General features: G+C 39.2%; 1 protein-coding gene across 6 annotated transcripts in view; it reads left to right on the top strand.

The window, feature by feature from the left end:
• The window catches only part of CDC14B (cell division cycle 14B), a 58,089-nt gene that overhangs the window by 13,319 nt on the left and 18,844 nt on the right, over positions 1–25,926 (top strand). For 4 of the 6 annotated variants that reach the window (XM_060762056.2, XM_060762055.2, XM_060762054.2 and 1 more), the window contains exons 2-6: positions 8,485–8,578; positions 10,663–10,738; positions 11,491–11,583; positions 23,113–23,189; positions 24,370–24,436. In XM_060762056.2, coding sequence (XP_060618039.2) covers positions 8,485–8,578; positions 10,663–10,738; positions 11,491–11,583; positions 23,113–23,189; positions 24,370–24,436 — 407 coding nt within the window. Of the gene's footprint in view, positions 1–4,054; positions 4,420–8,484; positions 8,579–10,662; positions 10,739–11,490; positions 11,584–23,112; positions 23,190–24,369; positions 24,437–25,926 lie in introns of those variants that run through there. The other 2 variants (XM_060762059.2, XM_060762058.2) reach the window with 2 other exon arrangements.

The following is a 25,926-nucleotide window of genomic DNA, read 5'->3' as shown; positions in this document are numbered from 1 at the left end:
AAATGGAAACATTAGGTATCAATATTGTGGGATTTGCAAAAGTGCAAAAGAGATTATTGCAACACCTGATGTTTGTACAGTTGGGGAACCTTTGGCCCTCTAGGTAAATGGCTACTCCTACTACAGTGGCCTTCTCCATTGGCCAGGCTGTATAAGACTGATTGGATCTGGCTTCAACATTTGAAGGGCCATAGGTTCCCCAGTTCTGATTTAATGGCCGAGATACAGTCTGATCTTGGAAGCTAAGCAGGATCAGCTCTTATTAATACTCAGATGGAGCCCCCGGTGGTGCAGTCAATTAAATCCTTGTGCAGGCAGGACTGATGACCGACAGGTTGGAGCTTCGAATCTGGGGAGAGAATGGATGAGCTCTATCTGTCAGCTCCAGCTCCCCATGTGGGGACATGAGAGAAGCCTCCCACATGGATGATAAAGCTTCAAAGCATCTGGGCATCCCCTGAGTAAAATCCTTGTATATGGCCAATTTTTTCATACCAGAAGTGATTTGCAGTTTCTCAAGTTGCTCCTGACACACACACAAAAAAATTACTCAGATTGAAGACTGCCTATGAATACCAAATGCTGTAGGTTGTATTTCAGGGGGAAGCAACTGGCAAAACTGAGTTTTCCTTGCCTTAGAAAAACCTATGAAATTCAAGGAATTTCCGTAAGTCAACAGGCAACTTGAATTAATACTTGGAGCAAAAAAACCCCTATTCATTCAGCTGGGAGGAATACTTTGAACAAAAATTTTTTTGATACTGTTTATGAACCATATTCACTTGGGGACACAAATAAAGAATTTATGAAGAAACTATTTTAACAATGAAAGGTGTGGGCTCTTGTGAACAACTGTGACAGCTATTCCCACGGAGCCATAAAGGTGACTCAACTTTGAAGCCTAGCATGGGTTCTTAGCACAGAAGGAGGCAGAACAAAAATGTTTTGTGGTGCCATGCAGAATGTTTTGAGCAGATGTAATGTGTATAGTCATGTATACGTCTTGAACATTTTAGTTAATTAAAAACAAAACAACCAAGCAACCCCCAAAATCTGGTTAGACTTTTTCATGGGACAGTATGGACTGTCTCTTGACTCTTTTTCAAAAAGAAAAGGAACCTTCCCCATCTCCAAGTAGAATGATGAAAGGTGAGAGGTTAGTCCATCCTGGGAGAACTTAAAAGAAGCATGGAATCTCTCTATTCTCCCATCCATGCTGCTGCTTCTGGCCTCTTTGAATGTCAGGGCAGAAAAATGGTGACCGCCCAAGGTATCATTGTCACCTTCCTTTCTCAGAGGAGGAACAACCTTCTTTTCCAGGAGCCATATCAAAATCCTTAATGCGAGCTCTCAACTCAGTGCCATGAGGTCCTGCGCTAGTAAAGTGATGGGTCCCTGAAGGAGGAAGGCCCAGTACACCTACACAGCCAGTTTTGTGGCATGCTCCCATAGACTATCACCTCTTGAGAAACTGCAAGTCGCTTCTGGTGTGAGAGAATTGGCCATCTGCAAAGACGTTGCCCAGAAGATGTCTGGATATTTTACCATCCTGTGGAAGGTTTCACTCATGTCCCAGCATGAGAAGCTGGAGTTGACAAATCGGAACTCCCCCCCCCCCTCCCCGGATTCGAACCGCTGAGCTTTTGGTCAGCAGTCCTGCCAGCACAAGAGTTTAATCCATTGCGCTACTGGGGGCACCTGGAAATAACAGGTTATTCAGTCTAACAACTGAATCTGTTGCCTAGCATTATTGTATCTGGTTGTATACCACAAGAGAAGATTCTCTAAAAGGTTTTTGGTTCTTCTCTTCTAAGAAAGTTATGATCTCTAAAAGATGTTTTCCAAAAGATTATAAATGCCATTTTCCAAAAGGAAGACCCTCCCCGGGCCAGAGGGGCCTTGTGCTTAAGCATACCTAAGCACAATTGTAACTCCAGCACTGACTTGACTTGTACATCAGGTTGAGTTATACATGAATACAGGTGGTCCTGGAGTTGTGAACAAAATAGGTTCTGCAGGTTTGTTCCTAAGTTGAATGTGCATGTAACTTGGAACAGGTACATTTTGTAAGGGTAACTCCAGCCAAAAATATGTATATGCTAGTTCCCTAGTTTTGGATAGCATAGGGAAGTGTGAACCAATCATGTGGTGTTTGTTTTGCTGCCTGTGTCCCTGTTCAGAAGATTCCCCCCCCCCCCCCACTTTCTGTCCCTGTGAGAATTAGATTTTGAAAAAATTGACTTTTTGTGCAAACAAGGATTGGTGAGAAACCTTCAGTGGAGACACCATTCGTCCATGATACAAACATTTTCAGGAGTGAATTTCCTTTCCGAGGGGTAGATGTCTCTCACTTCCTGTTGTCTGAGCCCCATTTTTAACTATGAGTCGCTTGTAAGTGGGATATTTGTAAGGTGGGAACTGGCTGTATTTACAATATGTCTCCTGGCTTTTCCAAAGGCATTTAAACCTCATTGTGTTATCCAGAGAGAGAAGCTCCTTTCACACAGCTGAATAAAATCCCACATTATCTGCTTTGAACTGGAATATATAGCAGTGTGGACCCAGGGCCCTTCCAGATAGGCCCTATACCCCAGGATTTGATCTCAGGTTTTCTGTTTATCCCAGATTACGGTATCTGGCAGTGCAGGCTCATATAATCCAATTTAAAGCAGAAAATCTGGAATCAGATCCTGGGGTATAGGGCCTGTCTGGAAGGGCCCTCAGATAACCCAGTTCAAAGCAGATATTGTGGGATTTTCTGCTTTCATATTCTGGGTTGTATGGCTGTATGGAGGGGCCCAGAGAGCAGGTTTTCCACCAAGGGAGCTGTTTTTGGAAGGCGTCCATCCAGCCTCAAAGGGAGCAAGGCTGCCTGTGCAGAATGGGTTAAAGCGCTGAGCTGATGAATTTGCACAGATCACAGGTTTAATCCGAGGAGCGGCTTGAGCTCCTGCTGTTAGCCCCAGCTTCTAGCAGTTCAAAAACATGCAAATGTGAGATCAATAGGTATAACTTTAGCAGGAATGTAAGAGAGCTCCTTGCAGTCATGCTAGCCACATGATCTTGGAGGTGTCTACAGACGACGTCGGCTCTTTGGATTAGAAATTGAGATGAAGCACCACCCCCAGAGTTGGACATGACTGGACTTAATGTCAGGGGAAAACCTTTACCTATATTGCAGTGTGGACTCAAATAACCCAGTTCAAAGCAGATATTGTGGGATTTTCTGCCGTGATATTCTGGGTTATATGGCTGTGTGGAAGGGCCCAGGGAGCAGGAGGTCTTCCACCAAGGGAGCAATTTTTGGAAGGTGGCCATCCAGCCTCAAAGGGGGCAAGGCTGCCTGGCTGTCTGCGCACAATGGGTTAAAGTGCTGAGCTGCTGAACTTGCACAGATCACAGCTTCTGCCAACCTAGTAGTTTGAAAACATTCAAATGTGAGTAGATCAATAGGTACTGCTCCAGTGGGAAGGTAATGGCGCTCCATGTAGTCATGCCGGCAACATGACCTTGGAGGTGTCTACAGACAACACTGGCTCTTTGGCTTAGAAATGGAGATGAGCATTGCCACCCAGAGTTGGACCCAACTGGACTTAATGTCAGGGGAAAACCTTTTTGTTGTTGTTTAATTGTTCAGTCGCTTCCGACTCTTCGTGACCTCACGGATCAGCCCACGCCAGAGCTCCCTGTCGGCCGTCACCACCCTCAGCTCCTTCAGAGTCAAGCCAATCACTTCGAGGATACCATCTATCCATCTTGCCCTTGGTCGGCCCCTCTTCCTTTTTCCTTCCATTTCCCCCAGCATCGTTGTCTTCTCATTGGGAAAATCTTTACCTTTACCTCTATGGCAGTGTGGACTCAGATAGTTCAAAGCAGATATTGTGGGATTTTCTGCCGCGACATTCCCGGTTATATGGCTGTGTGGAAGGGCCCAGAGAGCAGGAGGTTTTCCACCAAGGGAGCTGTTTTGGGGAGGCGGCCGTCCAGCTTCAGAAGGGGCGAGGCTCCGCTAGGGAGGCGAGGAGTGGCCCTCCTGCTGCTGCCTCTTGGCCAACCAATGGCGACCTGGAGGGCGGCTTCGTTGCCGGAGGGGGCTGCGACGTTGACTCCATGAAGAAGTCCATTCCTGCCTCAGGAGGAGGAAGAGGAACAGCAGCCCCTCAGCCGGCGCCAGTCTCCGAGGTGGCCAGTTGGGGCTCCTCCACTTCGCCAATTCAGCTTCTCAAGACATCCAAGAAGCTTCCTGTGAGGGCTGGGTGAGGGAGGAGGGCCAAACCCAGACTTTGGAAAGAGAAGGGGAGGCAAAACGAACTGAGGAGAAACGCAGCCCCTTTTTCCTCGCTTCGACCATTTCCAGTCCATGTTGGTAAACAATGAGCAGCGGCAAGGAGCGGCGCCTCTGCCTGGAGGTGCTCCAAGGTGAGGAGGACACGCACACAAACAGACCGAGTTGAGCAGAAAGAAGTGCGCGTGGGAAGAAGGAGAGCAAAGGTCTCTCTCTCTCCTTCGGGCCCTGGACTGAGGCCCTCTCCGGTTGGAGCCTTGCCTTTGCAGCGCCTCTCCAGGCAAAAGTTTGGTTTTGTTTTCTTTCTGCCTCGCTGCCCGGTTGGGTTGCTTTCCCACACCGCCTCCAGCGAGAAAGCAAGAAGTGGGGGGAGGAGGACGAGGCCCTGGCAGCAAAGGGGCTTGCATAACAAAAGGGGGCGGCCATCCCCTTTCTTCTTGTTTTTCTTTAGACAGAAGTCTGCCTGTCTGCTCCCCCCCCCCCCATCCCTTTATTAGGCAGAAATGGGCATAGTCTGTATGGAGGGCTTCAGAGGTTCTAAAACAGGCCTGGGCCAACTTGGGCCCCTCCCTCCAGGTGTTTTGGACTTCAACTCCCAACCATTCCTAACAGCCTCAGGCCCTTTCCTTCCCCCCACCCCCCTCAGCCGCTTAAGTTGGCTCAGACCTGATATATATTGCCTATCTCTCTCTGATACTGGGGAGAATGTATATCTCTATATTACATGATAGCCAAGTATAAATATGTGAAGGGAAGTCACAGGGAGGAGGGAGCAAGCTTGTTTTCTGCTTCCCTGGAGACTAGGACGCGGAACAATGGCTTCAAACTACAAGAAAAGAGATTCCATCTGAACATTAGGAAGAACTTCCTGACTGTGAGAGCCGTTCAGCAGTGGAACTCTCTGCCCCAGAGTGTGGTGGAGGCTTCTTCTTTGGAAGCTTTTAAACAGAGGCTGGATGGCCATCTGTTAGGGGTGTCAGAGTTATTAAATATCGAACACATGTGGCTTTTGGTCCATCCTGTGGAAGAGACACTCTTTTAAACTGATACTGTGTGTTTTAATTCGTTTATGTGTTTTTAATGAATATATGGTAAGTGGACTCATGGCCTTTCCACACAGACATAGGACACAGAATATCAAGGCAGAAAATCCCACAATATCTGCTTTGAGCTGGGTTATCTGAGCCCCCTTCCACTCAGATTAATAAAATCCCACATTATTAGCTTTGAACTGGAATATATGGCAGTGTGGACTCAGATAAGCAGATATTGTGGGATTTTCTGGCCTGATAATCTGGGTTATATGGTTGTGTGGAAAGGCCCAGAGCCCATTTGCCATATATTCATAAAAAACACACATGAATTAAAACACATAGCATCAGTTTAAAAGAACATATAAAAGCAGTAACTTTTAAAAACAATCAGTCCAAAGTTTTGTTGAAGGCTTTCATGGCCTTCACTGGGTTGCTGTGAGTTTTCTGGTCTGTATGGCCATGTTCCAAAATCATTCTCTCCTGGTGTTTCTCCCACATCTATAGCAGGCATCCTTAAAGGTTGTGAGGTCTGTGAGCAACAGGTTTCCTCACAGGATGTGAACTCAACACAGACCTCACAACCTATGAGGATGCCTGCCATAGAAGTAGGCAAAACGTCAGGAGAGAATCCTTCTGGAACATGGCCATACAGCCCGTAAAACTCACAGCAACCCAATCAGTCCATAGTGTTCTGCTGTCTTTAAAGCCCACTACTGTAGACTGATTGAGTAAGTGATGATTCTGAATCCCAGTATGGCCTAAGCATGTTTATTTGAAAGTCACTCCCTTTGGAAATAACTACCATTTTTTTGCCAAAGAAAATACACAAAACATTTCATCAGTGCGGTGTTAGTTATTTTACAAATAACAAAGGATCCTGTAAAAAAAACAGCAAGCAATTTTGTTGTAGGACTTAAAGCACAGATTGTTAACTTGTGGCCCAGGTGAGTCCACGAACTGGGGACAAAACATGTTTCCCCCTTCTGGTTACATTCTTGCTACTTTGAAACTTGTATTGAAGTGCATGGGCAGGGAGGGTACTTTGTTTTAGTAATACTGTACTCGCAAAGTGGTTTCAGAACTACAAAAGAATTGCTGCCTTCAGTGCTAACAAGTTTTATTTGGCACAATCTTTAATGAACTGGAGCCCACTTTGCCAGATACAGTCCTCTTAAGCTTATGCCAAAGAAAATGTATTTGTTTTTTAAATGATGCAGAACGCCTGGCTGCTTTTACAGAAACTGTAGCACTCTATGCATTAACATGTTTAGCATTAGTAGCTAATTTGAGTGAGATACTTTCAGGCCTTTTTTGCATTAAAATCAAATCAACGGAGTGACACCTACTGTCTTGTCTTCAATATTATGTACAGAAGAGAACTCTTCTTTCTCCTGGTTTACAGTATGTCGGACAATAATATCTTCAAAGCCACTAGGCTTATCTACCCTGACTCAGATAACTAAATAACTATTTAGCAAAGCAACAGTGATTTTCTTTCCTATTTAAGAAATCAAATATGTGTCCCTGGTAACTACACTAAATCTTCATTAGATTTGCATAAATAGGAACTGTGTCAAATTGTATTCAAAATACATTCTCCTGGTCTTGCTTTGAGATTTGTGTGTGTGTGGGTGGGTGTGAGTGTCAGGAGTGACTTTAGAAACTGCAAGTCGCTTCTGGTGTGAGAGAATTGGCCATCTGAAAGGACATTGCCCAGGGGATACACAGATGTTTTACCATCCTGTGAAAGGCTTCTCTCATGTCCCCACATGGGAAGCTCATCCTGCAGTTCTGCCAGCACAAGGGTTTAAACCATTGTGCCACTTCACAGTGCCTCTGGTGTCCCAGGGTTGGATGTGGGCATCTTCAAGTGAATACTTACATAAGCCAAAATCCATTTGGTATTTCCAATTAGAGGCAACCCATTGGATCATTTACTGAAGCCAACACTTTTGATTCTCCCTGATTCTGGCTAGAACTACCAAAGATATAGCCATCAATCTTGATATGTTATAGGGTTTCTGCATGCAGAATTCCAGAACAAAAGGGAAGTCTACACACTTTCAGGCCTGTTTTTCATAGGCTATTACTTTTTTTAGTCTTAGCTTAACATACATGTTTCAGAAATTACATGCAGCTTTGGTACTGGAGCTTGAAGTATGATTTCCCTTCACAAGATACATGCAGGAAGATGTCTTTTAGTTGCATCGAGGATGGACAAAACACAACATGCAGGTTACATTTATTCTTACCCAAACTTCTCAGTTGCCTCTCCCTGATAGCATTGAGCAGATGGTCCACTCAATCTTTCTGAAGGTCTTTCTGGAATTGTGTTAAACTGCTGAGCTATGCTGTTCTGCATCCCATAAGCTGGTCTTCTGTCCTTAGATATTGTAGATATTGTAGACATCAGCAATGTGAAGCCCACAGACACCTTTCTCTTCCTTCCAGAATTTTTACTTTTAAAAAATCATAATTGTGCTTTGATACCAGAACGAAGTGTCAAACTGTGCTAAAAGGAGCCAATTGCATTGGAGTTCCTTCTAGATCAATATCACTGTCAATTTCATACTCATTGAAGTCTATTTAAAAAAATGTATGGTCCACTTATTCATAAATATCAACTTAATAACAATCTGGTATAACTGTGGATTTTAGTAGTAAGTGGGAGAGCTTTACTGAATTTAAGGCTATTTAATTTTTTGTGTATGTGCTGTTGATTGTATGTATCCTTAACTAAAAGTCAACCAAAAAGGATGGCCACTTGAGTACTTGAGTAGTGTTCACAAGCCCTGTGACAGTTCTTTATGTTCTTTTACTCCGCTTGTTTCTGTTATCAACTTCTCGATGCAGTTTAGTGATGTTTGAACATGAGAAACATACTGACAGTTCAGAGATTGCTGTTTTCTGGCATGGTCCAAGGAGATTCACAGGTGAATTGGAGTTGTTCTTGTGTTCTCCTCATGTCCAGATTTAACACTGCAATTGTTATGATGCTCTGTTTAATTCATAAAGCACCCAAAGAAAAACAGTTATTCCCTGGGTATTTAGAAGTCTTTGCCTTTTGTATGTTTAACTCACTTAAAAGCTTAGGATCAACACATTTTGCAAAATTGTGTTTATTTTAAGTACTAGTACAGTGTTTTTGTTTGTTTTCATTTTCAGATCGTCTTTATTTTGCCATTCTCTTCCATAAACCAAAGAATGGTAGCTCAAGTACACACTATTTCTGCATAGATGATGAATTGGTATATGAGAAGTAAGTATAATAATATTAACAGCATGAATAAAGATGCCACAGGAGTCTTTGATGTAGATATGTCTTGGACTTATAGAAATTGCAATGAAGAGGTTCTTAAGATAAAACAGATATAAAAAGGACATGCATCTAGATTTCTGTCATGTATAGGATTGTGTTTTGTCATAGTTAATTGCCCAGGTGCTTCTGGGAAGCTTACAGGACATCTTCTACTGCTAAGTAGCTGATACTGAAAGATGTGCTTCCTCTTATTGTTAAAAATGGTAGTCATTGTGATTAGTAGTTATTGATATCACTATCCACAATGAACCTGGCTGTTATCTTCTTCTTTAAAAAAAAAAAGAAAGCTAAATTGGTTGTCATCACTGTATCTTATGACAGGGAATCATTTCATAGCTGAGTCATAGATTGCACAGAGAAATGTGTGCTTTGCTTGTCTTGTATCTTCTATTATGTGGTTGTTCAGTGTCATTTATTATGATAGAAGGATTACCTATCCACATTGAAAAGTTCCAAAAAATAAGCTACTTCTCTATTCTTGTATTAATAAGAATCACAATTGTCACAGTATTTGCTATTCTCCCTGGATGGAACCAAGCACAATTCCTGGGAATATTTCCTAGTGTCTCATTTAGAGAGTTGCTGTCACAAAAGCAGGACTGTCCTATATTTTGTTTTGGAAGGTCCAAGAAATGTTTCGATTTAATATCAACATTGTTTTAGTCAGCTACTTTAGGGTAGTTAATGAAAACCAGCTGGACAACATTAGAACCAGTAGCTGGGGATTGTAGGCCTAAGGCTACAGTCCAAAACAAATTGTGCATGCATGCAAGTGGGGAACTGAGCACAGAAGTAAAGCTTTCTGTGTATTTTCCTCTTTTAAAAAACACAAACAAACACCACAGCTGGTATAACATAATCTTCAGATATCTCTTTTCCCAAGGAGACTTGAAATCTGGCGAACTATTTTGAATGAATAATGATGTGCCATTTCCTGCGGGCTCCACTGTTTTAGTACCGACAGTATATCTTAGTTTTCTTGATGCATTATTCACATGACTAGGTGCCATGCAATGACAAGTAAGCAAGGCTATGTTCCTGTCATTATTTGCCTGACCAGCCCTACTCCACTGTCATGCTTATATTTAGGAAAATGAGTATCTTTTATCATGTAAGGGCTTCCAACAATTATACATGTGTCACTGCACTTTGCTTCTTCTTAAGACATTGTCCTGAGTATATTTCCGTATTGAAAGGTGAGTCCAGAGCATAGATTATGCAGAAGTACAACAGGCATCACCCTCCATGCATATCTTTTCATATTCATGCATTACCTTTGTGCCTGCGAGAATTGAATGTTACAGCTGCATTTTACATAGAGCTGGCACACTATAAAATTGTGTGCTGAAGAGACTAATTGAGAGGAAGCAAGGCAGACCAGTGAGTCACATCAAGATGAATTAGGCAGTTTCCTCCATGGATTTAGGGTTAATTGTCTATTTAATTCTTCATGTGAGCAGTGGCTCTGCCCATTTTCATCAGTGGCCGTATCCAGTAGTGGTTTATGTAATCTAGCCCAAAACCAGTTTGCTCATGAAGGCAGTAAAGGTTTTTCACCTTCATCTTAATTTGTTATTTGCATCTCTCTTGTGTGTGCCTTAGTGGATTATTAGTCATCACCCACAGTATGCATTTAATTTGCAACTGGAAAGTTTTAGAATGGAAACTGAGAAATGTTTCCAAGGCTTATAATTTTTGTGTTGCCTTCCAAACAAGTTTCTTAAAGCGGTGCCTGAAGATATTTTATTTCAAGTTCCAAAAATGAATTTAGAATTCATTAACATTGTGATCTAGTAGTTGCTGCAGAGCTCTTTGCATAATTGTTTTTCCACCGATAATCGCAGTATGTTCCCACAGAAATTCGAATGAGAATTTGACAAAACAATATGCCAGTTATAATGCCTGCTTACTGTAATGTGAACAGTGTTGTGGAAGAGGGGGATGTGGTTCACTGAACAGCCATTTCAGCAGAAATCTTACAATTAAATCACATTTCTTCTTTCTTTTCCACCCCTTTCCCCAAGCTTCTATGCAGATTTTGGTCCACTCAATCTGGCAATGATTTACAGATACTGTTGCAAGCTAAATAAAAAGTTGAAGGTAAAAATGTCTCCATACATTTAATATTTAAAGTCTTCTGGATCATGTTGCTTTATAAATAGTTGGAGAACTTGATATTGTTAAGTCAAAGGTTCACTCTGTATATTTTCATTGTTTTTTCTATTTGTTCTTATTTGAAAAAGTAATATTGGTATGTGTATTCCTGAAGATAGTCTAGTGTATATTGGAAGTATGTGCCAGAAGGGTGGGAACGAATATTGTGGTGGAACTTTCTTGCTTTTATTTTAAAGTCCTAATAGCTGGGCGTTCATTCTGTGGTTAATGGTTAAAGGCAGTAAAGCCAAGAAGTGTATAACCATGGAGCTTAATGTCCCATGGTATCATGAACAAAGAAAACTAATTAGGAAATACTCTCTGGAATAGAAACCCCCCTCCCCAGGAATGTCCTGTTCTGGCAACCTGCCAAAATGTGAACAGCTTTAGGGCATAGCAGCACATCTTTCTTTAATATGTAAAAAATGTTCCAACAATGGTTTGAATGAAAATACTAGTTCTTTCTAGTAAACACACCCTTACATGCTTTCTGCAAGCCTTAGTATTCTTGTCTAAAATACTGTACTTTAGAAGCAAAATAACTACTGTTAAGAAAATCAATTTTATTTCTTTTGGTTTCTTCGGAAGATCAAGTACAAGCCTAACCTTGAATTGATTACCGTATTTAAATACATTACTTAGTACAATTTTCAGAATCTAAAGAATCAACTTGTAACATTGTTCATTTATCCATACAGTCCTTTACCATGTTAAGAAAGAAGATTGTTCATTATGCTGGTATTGATCAGAAAAAACAAGCCAATGCAGCCTTCCTTATAGGCTGTTACTGTGTAAGTATTTCACCTATTCTGTAAACATTTTAATGTCTAACTTTAAATAGACATGGCCATAGTTTTGTGATTTTCTTTTCTTCGAATTACATCTAATAATCTATTAAGTTGAAGTTCATATATTCTCGTTCCCAGTTGAAAGAAAGGAAGACATTTGTATGGTACTGTTTTGTCCATGATATAACAGATTGCATTTTTATTTAATTTTAGTTGCTAAGGCATAATTTGCTTTTATATGTTGGGTTGTCAATTTTCATTATTATGGGTGCATTGTTGTTGTGTTCGGACATGGAATGTTTGCCTTTTATTTTTTGGAATCCGCCTTGAGTCCCTCCAGTGAGATAATGTGGAATATGCATAAAGTATTGTTATTGTTATTATTATTATTATTATTATTATTATTATTATTGGTTCATTTTCTTTCACATAAATGGTGCAAACTTGGAAATGCTTAAAAACAAAAACCACACCATTCTATTGATATGGCCAAGTTGGAGGGAACATTGCTAATTAATTAATAATTGAAGAATACCATATTTGTGAGGTAGAGAAACGTTAGCATGGCTTAATTGGAGAAACGGTTCTTTGGGTCAGAGGTTAGCAAAGTGCAGTCTTTCAGATGTGGTAATAATTAAGGACCCTGCCCTAAGCAGCATCACTAGTGATTAGAAGTGCTGTCAGTTACAATTAAAAAACATCTAGAAGGACATTTCTGCTATAGGCTGTCTTTCTGCCACATGGAAAGTGGATCGTGCTTTGGAGGAGAAGGCGGAAGAGGAGTATTTTCTTTGTTTTATGCTCTTTTATTCAACACTGCTCCCATCAATCAGACCAGACTCTCTTCCATGAAATCCAGACTTTTCTAAGGTGATTACGAGTTATAGAGTTGAATGAGTTGCTAGATTCCTCAGTCATGATGAGTAATACTGGATAAGCTTTCCTGAAGGGCTTCTTGCCTGTCTTGTCTAGCCATAGCAGAACACACCAACAGGGCTCATTAGTAGACAGCATACATTTTTGGATTGGATGGCAACCAGTCTCTGATGTTGGATTTCTAAAAAAGAAATGGCAACATCTTTCACCGTATCTTAATCATTGGTTTGTTTTTCTGAGCCAAATATTTCTGACTTTGATGATGTGGCCCTTCAAGTAAGCTTGTTTTGGATTTCAGTCTTATATTTTCCATATATGGATTAGTATTAATTTGTATATGGGATGTGTATCTTGAAGTAATGGCAGGTGTCCAGTAGTAATAATGGGGGAAGAGAAACAAATAACTTCTTCTGGATTATTTCCCCACAATCCTCTTTTTTTGTTCCAGTCCTGAAATGCATTCTAGGTCTCACTAATTTTATGCAAGATAAGTGGTAGAGTAGCCTTGCTATACCCATGTTTCAAACCTTTGCAATATACTGAGTGACTGCAGCAGGTGAATGAATTTAGAGAAGGCTCACTGTTTAATACTGGAGCTTAATAGCTGCTTTTAATAGCAACAGTGACTCTTGAATTGCTGTTTGGTTGCTCCAAGCACATAGTTTTATTTGATTTTTAATGTCCTTCCCTTTCTCACAAAGAGCCCAGGACAGTTTTTGAATTATTAATTGTGACATTTTTCATGCTTAAGTTCCTTTTAATGGGATATGTTTACCAATGTTTAGAAAACACACCAAATTGTTTTGGTAAGTTCATAAATCTGAGACCACAATAATTATTCCTCCCATCAGCTTATACCAAGAGATTTGAACAATTTTGCATGTGCCAGTGTGATTAGTTGTCTATTCTTGGAAACCATGTCATGGGACCAGCTTCTTTTTCAGTCTAAATGAAGTTGTAATAACTGAGGTGCAGGATGAAGAGAATTTCTGTTCAGAGATCTGTAACACTCATATCATGTTATGTGCTTATCACACATTGGCATGAGCATGATTTTATGCAATTCAGTCTACTTAATAAGCAGCACCCACGTGGATGCATCATGCAAAAAGAGATGATAATGATGATGATGGTGGTGATTATTATTATATTTATTTATACCCTGCTTTATCTCTCCCGCAAGAGACTCAAAGCGACTTACCATAAAAGCATTAGCATACAATTTAAAATATACAAATATACAAATATTAAAACAGAATTAAATATGAACAGTATCTAAAAATTCACAATTAAATGTTTAGTGTCAGATGTATGTAGGAATGTATGGGATCCTGCTTTTGCAATATTGTGGTTGTGACTTCCCTTTGCAATTTATTTAAGTGTTAGGACATTTGTTTGAGTGTGTTGGCTTACTTAGCAAATAAAAGTTTGACTAAGCAGAATGATGCTGTTGATTGAATGAACCACATTTTTTATAAAAAGTTTTTCTTATTCAGTGCTGATGAAAGGCTGGCTAAGGACTTACAATGGCTAGTATATCCATTTATCTTAAACATGTGAAGCTGTGGCTAAACCCTTGTGCCAGCTGAACTGCTGACCTGAAGGTCAGCGGTTCGAATCCACTAGACGGGGTAAGCTCCTGTCTGTCAGCTCCAGTTTTCCATTTGGCGACATAAGAGAGGCCTCCCACAGGATGGTAAAACATCTTGGCATTCCCTGGGCAACGTATCTGCAGACATCCAATTCTCTCACACAAGAAGCCACTTGCAGTTTCTCAAGTTGCTTCTGATATTATTAAAAAAAACTTAAACAGGAATATATAACACATTTAGCATCTTGAAAATATTTTATAGGACTCTAACCTCCCTTGTATGAGAGTAGGACATTTGTAGCCCTAGAGCAGGCATGGGCAAACTTTGGCCCTCCAGGCATTTTGGACTTCAACTCCCACAATTCCTAACAGCTGACCTGTCGTTAGGAATTGTGAGAGTTACAGTTGTAAACACCTGGAGGGTCAAATTTTGCCCATGCCTGCCCAAGAGGTTCTAGTCTGTTATAGAGTCCACAGAAACTTTGATCTATATACTAATTCTCTGGTATTCACATTTAAATAGTGTTAAACTATTCACTCAGATTTGAGCAACTTCCCAGACAGAGTTTGAAACAAACAAAGCATCCCTGAGACAAAAAAAAACAACCCCAAACAAACAAACCCCTGTTGCCCTTTTGTACTGGGATATTTTTGACCCAATCAATGTAGGGTTAATATATTGAGATTTAAAAAAATCCCATGGTATTGATTGGTGAATTTTGGTGCATGAAGTAGTTGTAGCAAGTGCTCCATTTGGAAGAAATTGTTTATTCCAAAGGAAGAGGTGATCTGAATAGGATTTGAAATAGATGGGAATTATCTTTGTAGTAAAAAAAATACTGTAAAACATAGACAATATAATATGTTGTGTCTTTTTTTAAAAAATCCTGATAAAATAAAGATCGACTAAGAAAATTTAATGCATTGACACCAATGTATTGTTCTCAAAGTTAAGCATTTTATAGTTTTCTTTTTGCTTAGAGCTTTTAATAATCCTTAATTTTCAAGTATATCTGTCATAGTATTACAAAGTACCATGACTACAGAAGTGTATAATAACATTCCCAGCAGCTTTCAAGCACATTTCATAACAGTAAGAGAGCTAACGTTAAAAATGTATTTTAACAATGAATTTGGTAAAGAGTTGTATTTGCCACCTGATATTTTGATATCCCTCACACCATTATTGTCCCCAAAACCCATATGGTGTATGCCTTTTTGTATTTATTAAAATCTGGATTATGCCTTCATAAATGTATCAGATAATGTACAGTTTGTTGCTGATACTGAGGATTATTGTGACAGGATACATCTGATATCATATATAGCAGATAATTATATAGCACTATCATGTTTAGCTAATAATTATACAAGATCCTACAACACTACAGCTTCTTAATATTATTTGCACACTTTTTAAATTTAGGAATAAATAATGTCATGTACAGAATCAACACTTGACTAATAAAGCCAAGATCTTTAAAAAAGATATCGCCTCCAGTGAATACTGGATTTTAGAAAACTTAATAACTCCAGTGGTCACATAGAACTTTAGATTATGAAGGTTTGAGATTCATTTGAGAAAATTAATTTGGGATACAGATAACATGATTGGGTGAGTTTTCTGGGCTGTATGGCCATGTTCCAGAAGCATTCTCTCCTGACGTTTCGTCCACATCTATGGCAGACATTCTCAGAGATTGTGAGGTCTGTTGAAAATTAGGCAAGTGGGGTTTATTTATCTGTGGAAAGTCCAGGGTGGGAGAAAGAACTCTTGTCTGCTTGAGGCAAATGTGAATGTTGCAACTAACCACCTTGATTAGCACTGAATGACCTTGTAGCTTCAAAGCCTGGCTGCTTCCTGCCTGGGGGGATTCTTTCTTGGGAGTTGTTAGCTGGCCCTGATTGTTTTCTGTCAGGAATCCCCCTGGTTTTTTTTAGTGTAGCTTTTTATTTACTATTCTAATTTTAGAGTTTTTAAAATACTGGTAGCCAGATTTTGTTCATTTTCATGGTTTCCTCCTTTCTGTTGAAATTGTCCACATGCTTGTGGATTTCAGTGGCTTCTCTGTATAGTCTGACATGGTGGTTGTTTAAGTGGTCCGGCATTTCTGTGTTCTCAAATAATATGCTGTGTCCAGGTGTTCATACATGGCCATACAGCCTGGAAAACTCACAGCAACACAGTGATTCTGCCATGAAAGCCTTCAACAACACAGAGAACATGATTTTTCTTCCTTTCACATCAGGGACCTTCCTGCTACTAATCCTGTGTGAAATTGTGGTGTTTCTTAAAGAAGAAGAAAGATACAGTATCAGTATTACTTAGAGTATAGCTACAATTATACTATTGGAATACTAAGTAATGCTTTGAAATAAAGTATTCTTTTATTTTACTTCTTATGAATCAATGCATAAACTTCATCTTGCTTAAAGAAGCAGAAATCTGTTAGAAGGTGTTGATCGTGTTGTGTGTTAGCAGACTGAAATGACATGACTTCTGCTGTGATTATTAGCCCCCTCTAACATTTCAAGGATTACAAGAGAAATATTCTTTCTCCATGTATCTGTTTGTCTGCTTTAAATCAGAAATAATGTTTGTGTGTCTTACCTTTGCTTTCTGCCTTCTGCTTCCATTTCAGCTCTTCTTTCCCAATCCCGCATTAACTTAGTAACAGTCTTTCTTTTTCTCAGGCTTGGCACTAATAATGTCCTTTTGGAGGGCCACCTTTCTTGGGTCCTATCCCTAAGAATTGCTGTTATTCAGGTCATCTTCTCCAGGATTCATCTCTGTGTACTTTATTTTCTCATCTTCTTCCTTCAGGGTAAGCAGTTTCATTCACCTCTTGCAGTCCCCACACCTTTTTAAATCCACTCTAGATTCAGTTTTGTTTTAGATGGAGCTGTTGAAACAGGACCATCCTCTCTAATGTAACATTCATGTATCTAACACTTCCATTAGTAATTTCAGTAGTAGTTGAAATTAATTTTAATTTTTAAGTTGAAGCATGGGAAAGAATGTGAGCAGTATGTTTCATGTGCGATGTATGTATATGTGGGCTTTCCAAGCCTTCTATCCATTAAAATTAAGAGAGGGGGGGGGATCATTTCCAATTTTTGTGTAGCTTGTATTGTGTTATGTTTCTGCAGTGCTCATTTCCCTTTTGGATGCATATTGCCATTATTGCTGTGTCATTTTTCTGAAGGGATGATATTATTATCTTCTTAATCCTTCAGTGGGCCTTTCTTTTTGTATCTTAGTGACTTTCCCTCCTTTCTAATAGTTTAGAAGGTTTCCATGCTTTTAATTATCTCCTTTTGTACCATACTAACATGGCTTGTTTATGTTTCCCAATATAGTGTGCACACACTTCTTTCTATATGTGCCTAAGATGTGTATAATTATTGCATTGCCTTATGGGTTGTTGACTATAATAAAGGCTTGATTGATTGAAGGTTTCTCTGAACTTTAATTATAAGTTGTGTTGTTACCTGGATTCTCATAGTGATTTCTGGTTATACCCATCTTCCAGTGCCTTTATCTCATAGCCTTTTTTTCCTTTTGTAAATCCTATGAAAGGATGCTGTGTTGTTAAAGCAACTGAAGAATTCAGTAGACACACGTGGGCTCATGGATACCATCCCCTATATTAAAATATATACTTACTTTCACAGCTCTGTCTTGACTACAAGCCAACTAATTTAACTTTTAACTCTGATTTATTACTTACTTTCCTTTCAGACTGTTCTTTGTTCTGGGTATTTATAACATTGTCAACAACATTGAGAACTACTGCAAATGAACTGCTACCTGAATTGTAATAATTGTTAAGAAGAGCTCTCCTTTTTGGCAAAAGTATTGTTTGACTTTTTTCCCAATAGTTCAGCACTAGTTTTCCACCAACATTAAGCAGGCATTACTTTCATCCAAGCAGGAAAGTAATGTAAAGAAGAAAAAAGCACAATTTTCTGTCCAAGCCACCATTGTTGAATCTGCCATCTAGCACTGGATCTTGAATTAAATCTCAAAGAACATATAGCTGCTGACATAAAATTACAAATGTGTGTTACTCTGCAGTGTGTACTTTGATCCAGTGTGATTTTAAAAGCTTAACTGGTTCTCAAGATATGTGATGTGTTTATGTGTATCTGGTTTGGGAAATACACACACACACAGAGAACATATACTTCCCAACCCAACAGATTTTTTTTTGCTAAAACATTGTTAAAATTCAGTAATTGTGGACTTTTATTTGGGAGAGAGACCTCTGGAGATGCCATGTAATAAGCACAATGAAATTAGAATGAAATATATATTTTATCTATCTATCTAAATAGAAGAAAGAGCCAAAAATAGGTATTTGGCAATTTAAAAATGTAGAAGATTTCCAAAAAGATTGTTGCTAAGTCTTTTCTCTTCTGTTTGATGATAAAATTTGCAAATACTTAATTTTATTTTATAACTATCTATTTATCATGTTCGATATGCCATTTGTTTCTTATAGAAGTTTTTTGTGTTAATTGAGAAACTGCAAGTTGCTTCTGGTGTGAGAGAATTGGCCGTCTGTAACGATGTTGCCCAGGGACGCCCAGCTGAAGCTGACAGATGGGAGCTCACCCTGCTCCCTAGATTTGAACCACTGACCTTTCGGTCAGCAGTCCTGCCAGCACAAGGGTTTCACCCATTGTGCCACCAAGGGCTTGTAGAAGTGATAATTATTGATTTAAAATTGTATTTATTGATCACTATAAATTGTGATTTTGTTCTCTCACAATCCTGAACAATGTTACAGCATTTTAACAAAAGCATTACTTGGCTGATAAATAATACTCTCAAACAAACCATTACGTCCAGAGAGAAGGGGAGTAGGACTACTATATTTGTGTGGTTGGAAAACGAGGCAAAGCTTGGTAACTGTTTTGCCTGCCTCTAGGGAGAGCGAGCCTTTTTTTTTAACCAGTCATCTTCATTTATCTAGCTTAATAAACACAGCAGGACTCAGCAGCTGCTTTGTTTTTTTTTCCTTTACTGGAGGAAAAAGGCTAACATATTCCACATACATTGTCTTTGAATATGCATATACACTTCCATTCACATTATTTGCATTTACCAGGGAAGGGAGGAAGATTATCAGCATGATACTGGTATCCCATCCAGCTGCATATATTATAGGTTGCAGTATTTTTCATGTTGCAACTAAGCAACTTAATGCCGGCCTTCCAAGTGTTTCCAGCTGCAAGTTCTATCATCCCTCACTTTCAGCTATGTTAGATACAACTGGGAGGAATAACAGGACAACAAGCTGCTCAACCCTCCTGTAAAAGATGCTTAAGCATTGAGAGCCCATACTTGAGTTTTGGAAAGATAAGCAAGAACAGCCACCACAAATGCCACATCGAAAGGAGTATAATGGAGTACAGTAGGCCCACATAAGATGTGCTGGAATCTTTTCAATATACTTTGCACATAATCCCTAATTTTCTTATCTGAAATGAAAGATCTCTAGAGCTTTTGGCTAAAGCTTTGAATATTATAGATTCACTCTGGTGGACCTAAGGCATTTTTGTCCCATTTCACCACATTTATTCTTGGCAAGAACAAGCCCTGCTGTGCACCATCACAAGATGCACAGCAGGCCCCACCCACATTCCTCCCAAAATGGAGGGCCCACCACTACAGGGAGGAAAGTAGTTTGTTATCTCTAATGGAGCTACCTGCATTTCCTCCCCTTTTTGCTATATGATGGCAGAAAGGGCAGCAGGGCAATGCTTGTCGCTGCATTTTGCCACCCTTTCTGCCATCTGATGGGCACAGGGTGCCTTGTCCTGTCCCCACTGTGTGATGGAGGAAGAGTGTGCGGGATGCCATGAGCAGTCCTGCAAACCTTCCCTTTCGCAGTGCAACAGCACAGCCTGATAGTGATACCTAGAGAAGTGTCCTCTCTGGGCCTTCAGTGGAAGTTGATCAAAGAATCATGCCGGAGGTTTAGAAAGAACTCTTCTCTAGACATCATTTATCCAGATCCTCCAGCAAATCTATAATAATCAAACCTCATTCTGTGTAAATGAAACTACGTTCAAAGAAATCATGTAATAGGTGGGCCTGTGAATACTTATAAAAACCCAACCCTCTCTGATGTCTTGGCAATCTTGGGTACTGTATATAGATAATGATGGAAATCCTTGCTTCCTTCCTTGCTTGCTTCTTTTGTTCCTTCCAGAAGCTGAGAAATCTGTTTTCCTCTGTTTATGGTGCCAGTACAGCTTTTTCACTATAGAGATTTTTTTGTTTGAAGATTGTGATGTTATGTTACCATTTTATAAAGTAAACAAGAACTTGCCATCCAACTCAGATGCAGAAGAACGGAGTGTTGGCCCATCCAACTCAGATGCAGAAAAACCCGAGTGTTGACCCATTTCTACTATAGCATTTTTCTTTTACATAATTCTGCCTTGTGGGTCAGATATCAGCATTGTTTTATAGCTAATTTACTGGTTCAGGGATAATCTCCCACCATCACCCTGTTTAGAACTTCTAGGTCAGTCATTCTCAACCTGTGAGCCCCCAGATGTTTTGGCCTTCAACTCACAGAAATCCTAACAGCTGGTAAACTGACTGGGATTTCTGGGAGTTATAGGCCAAAACACCTGGGGACCCACTGGTTGAGAACCACTACTATAGGTTCTTTGGGGGCTGTTATTGTATGATAACTAACTATATTGATGCACATAACCAGTGAATGGCACCTTCAAGATAATATTATGTTATGCCTTGGACTATAGCATCTCTTAATCAAAACAGAATTAGAACATGGTTGAAATATGGCCTGCTGCTTAGTCCATGTAATGGATAATTACTTTCTTTGTTATATTGTCTTTGGAACACTAATTGAATAATTAAGACTTGTTGCTACTGAATTATGTTATCTCTTGTAACTGTGGCCTTTGTGTAGCCTACTAGGAACATATAGTTGTTGGAGATACTGAATTGCAAAATTATAACACCTGACATACAGATTCTATATGTTATGATATTGTTATTGGCTAGAAATCTGAAGGTGCTGAACATAATGAAATATATGCTTCCTGACATTTTTTCTCAATAGGGGCTTATAGCTGTAGATCATTTAAAATTTTAAATGATTTACACAAATATTCTATATTGGCTACTTATGTAACATCTCCTGATCTGACATCCACATTCCAGCCCATCTTAATAGGTAGCAGCCTGATTAGGCAAAGGTTTGTTTAGCTGCTGATCAGGTTGGAGGGAGGAGGATGTCTCCATCTACCTCTATCCCCATCAGTGAGCAAGGCTAAGCAAAGACTTCTGATATGAGTAGTGCTTCTGATTGTCACAGCATTGCCTGCAGATGCGAAATACCACTCTCCTTGCACCTCTGTCAGTAGCTGATAAGGTCTCCTGAGCTCAGTATGATTGTTAGCTTTTAAGGTGATTTGGGGACATTTATGTAGTCTTACAGTAAGATTAAACAGTCTTACTGAATATAGAGTAGTCACAGATTCATAACTGCAATACTGAACGCCAGCCTATCCCTTTAAAATGGTGTTGTGGTAATGTGTTGATATTACTAACTAAGTGAATATTCAATGTGTTTGTCAGACAAAGTCATTGTTAAATTACCGGGGCGCTCATACACACTGTTCAATTATAACACTTTTATTCTACTTTAAGTGCCATAGCTACCTCCTGTGGAACCTCGGACTTCGTTTTAAAGGCCATTGTTTTAAATGCAATTTTAAGTGTATTTATTGTATTTTGATTCTGGTTTTGCCACACTATTACTATGTAATTGTTTTTTTTTTAACTTTTGTATTGCACTTTTTAAACCTTTCTAGTATGGGATTGTTAGATGCCTTGAGTCCCCACAGAGAGAAAGATGGGGTATAAATAAAGTTAATAATAATAATAATAATAATAATAATAATAATAATTTGTAGTTTGCTGAGGCACTAGATTACACTGGCTAAAAGACCTAAATACACTACCCCAAACTACAAATCCCGGGATTCCATAGTACGCAACCATGGCAGGTAAGTGGAATAACAAGAATATCACTGTGTAATGTGAAAGGGCCCCAGAAGTCTGTTGTTAACTGCATTGTAAAGCAAATAATACAGATGTAACTGATGGAGTAGAGGCTGAGCATGTCAGTGGGTCCAACTGATATTATGGATATTTTGTGTTTTCACCTCTGGTACAACTCTATAGACAGCCCCCAAGTTATGAATAAGATAGGTTCTATAGGTTTTTTCTAAAGTTGAATTTGTTTGTAAGTTGGAACAGGTACATTTTTTTCAGTGGAACTCCAACCACAGATACACAGAGTATATATTGGCCTTGGATAACATAGAGAAGGGTGAATACCCTGTGATGTTTGTTTTTCTGTCTGTGCCCCTGTTCAGAAGATTTCGCTCACTTTCTGTCCCTGTGTCAATTTGATTTTGAAAAATTTGGCTTGTTGTGGAAATGAGAATTGGTGATAAAGCTTCAGTGGAGACACATTTTTCCCGCAATAACTCTTTTGAGAATGAATTTCCCTTCCAAGGGGGTAAAATTTCTCACTTCCTTTGTCTCACCCCCATTCTTAAACTATGAGTCATTTCTAAGTTGAATGTTTGTAACTCAGGTACTGCCTGTATTAGATGACAGCAGTATGTGAAATGGTGTTCAGATGATTCCATCAGTATTCTGTTTTAACCAATTCTATTAACTTCACAAATTTAGAGTTCCAGGCATTTCTTGAGCCAGTTTTATGGAGTGTCCAGAAAGTTTTAAATATGTAGTTTAATAGGTATTTAATTTTACATTGTAATGCTAGTTACAATGTAATAAAACTTTCTGTACCTGGAGAAATATGTGAAGTATGACTTTAGTTTCATTAACCTTGCTACTGGTTTCATGTTATCCACTATGTTAATAAACAGCCCCTTATAGGACTGTATGCATTTCATCTGTTTGAGGAATAAATTTGCTTAGGGAATAAATAATTTTATCTTGCAGTTATCATGAATGTCTCCCTTGCCCCTTCTTTTTGAAATAGATGATATATCTGAGAGAGTCTCCAGAAGCTGTATACAGGCGCTTATTATTTGGAAATGTATCATATCTTCCTTTCAGGTAAATAAAAATGGTATTCAAATCATCCACACTTTTAGTATTATTATTAATGGCTTTTCCCTGGGGGGGGGGGGGGGGGGGAATACTGATTTGCCTGACCATTTGACATTTTTGCATCTTTTTATGTGTAATTTGTAGAGCTGAGTCCCTGCAATCCTTTAAAAGATAAACATAAAGGAAGAATGATGAGAAAATGCCATGCAATTTGCAATAACTGTTCTTAAAAATGTATTAAACAAATGCTACAAAATTAGAAAATGTTTAAGTGTCAATGATTACCAGGTGCTGCAGGCAATATTTCAAAAGAAGGAATTCATAGATCCACTTCTGAGTATTCCTTGCCTAAGAAAATCATGGAGTTGTGATAAGTTGACAGGGTGACTCGAAGGCACCTCCCCCCTTTTGTTCCACATATAACTATCTGATGTTGGTTCACAGGAAACACTGAATAGACTACATTGTTTTCCGTTTTGCCGGGAAAAATGATATTGCTTGAACTGTCAGAATTGGGTTTAGAATAATAATAATAATAATAATAATAATAATAATAATAATAATAATTTATATCCCACTACAATCTCCCCAAAGGGACTCAGGCTGGCTTACATGGGGACCAAGTCCAACAGAAACAAAAATAAAATATAGCACAAATTAAAATAAATTGCATTTCAATAATTAAAACAAATAAAAACCAAACAACAGGAATCATAAAAACATAAGAACAAGAATAACCATCAACCAGTAGCCGAGAACAGTGGGCGCTTTCAGATTTAGGAGGGCGAGGCAAGAGCTAGTGCAATACAGCTGTAAGGGTGGGGCGGGTAATAAAGTCCTACAAGACCAGTCAATGAGTTAGGCTAGGGGGGCCTTGTCAATAAATGAACTGATTAATCATAATCAGTATGATTGATTTATAGTAACAGTTTTCTTCCACTCCCCCCAATATGTGAACAAGGGCTCTTTAACTAGATGTCCAGCAGTGTTGAGTTCTAAAAAGATAAGTGTAAAGGAAACCAACCAGTCAAAACATTAGTTACTTATAACAAGAAACATTTGCCACCAATTGACTAAACAAATGATGAATTATTATATTTTCATTGTTCTTGATATAATAGGTGTGTGTATATATATAAAAACAGATTAAAGTTCAAGATTGAAATGTGATACTTGTTCCTTGCAGGGATGCTGCTTTTGGTACATGCAATTTCCATCTAACACTGCTTGACTGTTTTCATGGAGTAAACAAGGTTAGTAAAACTCCTGTTTTTCTGATCTGGAAGCATGTACTTCAGGAATGAGGGGGTGTTGAATATTAAAACAGCCTGGACTAATACTTCCACCATCATACTGGATGGGGTTTAAGGGGGCTATAGGCCAAAGTTTTTGACAAAACTTTTCCTAGCTTCCGCTATTTATACCATCCAAAGCCTTGTGTGGAACTCCAAACAATTATACATTTAAAATTCTACAGTTGAGATTAAAGAAAGATGTAACAAATTGAAAGGATGTGTTAGTTGAATTACAAGGTTCAGAGGGCATTTTCCACACAAAACAAAATATTTGCATTCGGACCGCTCTCTTCTGGAGCAACCCACTACCCTCAGAAGTATTTTAATGGAGTCCATTAGTGTGCAGCTCAAGCACCTCCTGACCTCAGATTCAATAGAGCTGTTTCCAGAAGGCCCCAAAGTTTGTACAAGAGCATAACAAAGCAATCAGCATCATATAGATCAAATACATATTCAGAAAAATCTGGAATAAATATGTGTGAAAGCAGAAATTTAAAGGTAAAGTTAAAGGTTTCCCCTTGACATTAAATCAAGTCGTGTCCGACTCTAGGTGGTGGTGTTCATCTCCATTTCTAAGTCAAAGAGCCGGTGTTGTCCATAGACACCTCAGAGTGCCGTTTCCTTCCTGCTGGAGTGATACCTATTGATCTACTCACATTTGCATGTTTTCGAACTGCTGGGTTGGCTCACCCTGCTCCCCAGATTTGAACTGCCGACCTTTCGGTCAGCAAGTTCAGCAGTTCAGTGCCACCAGGGGGCTGTCTTTTTTTAAAAAAAAAAAAAACCTAAAGCTGTGAACATTTTGTGAAGCACTGTTGAATCTATTAATCCATTAATGAATTGGAAAGAGTATGGCACAAGTGTGACTGCCTAAAGAATAAGAATAATAAATGGGGAGTCAGGATGGTTCACAACCAACAACAGCAAACATTCAATGCTGTAAAGTGCAACCCCCCCCCCCCCCAAAAAAAAAGGACAAGTAAAAAGGAGACATTCAAGAAGAAACAAAGAGACTGATGATAATTTTGATGGCATGAGAGACATTTACATTTGAGTTGACAGAAACTATCCATGCGATAACTTTCACTCAGACAATACACCAAGCTGTGCTTTTTGGAAGCATGGTGAGGAAATAGCCTTTGATGAATAAAATCCACATAAGACTCCTATAGAACCTGCAAAAAGGCATGCGGGAGATACTACACATATGTGAGAAATTTTTCTCTGGTCTTCTTGTTTAGTTTTTTTGACCTTGCCAAAATTGTCATACATGACGAAAAGATACACGACTTATTACTTTGAGAACACAATCTCCACAATGAAATGTGGTGGTTGCATCAGCTTGTAATGGGGATGTTTTTCCTTAGTAGACACTGGTGCAATGTTCAGGATTAAGACCAAAATGAAGGATGCTGAAGAGAAGGCAATTTCTATAGGAACTTGGTACT

The sequence above is a fragment of the Anolis sagrei genome, chromosome 2, assembly GCF_037176765.1.
Source record: "Anolis sagrei isolate rAnoSag1 chromosome 2, rAnoSag1.mat, whole genome shotgun sequence".
In the NCBI taxonomy this organism is placed as follows: Eukaryota; Metazoa; Chordata; class Lepidosauria; order Squamata; family Dactyloidae; genus Anolis; species Anolis sagrei.
This window is presented reverse-complemented; position numbering and strand designations above follow the sequence as displayed.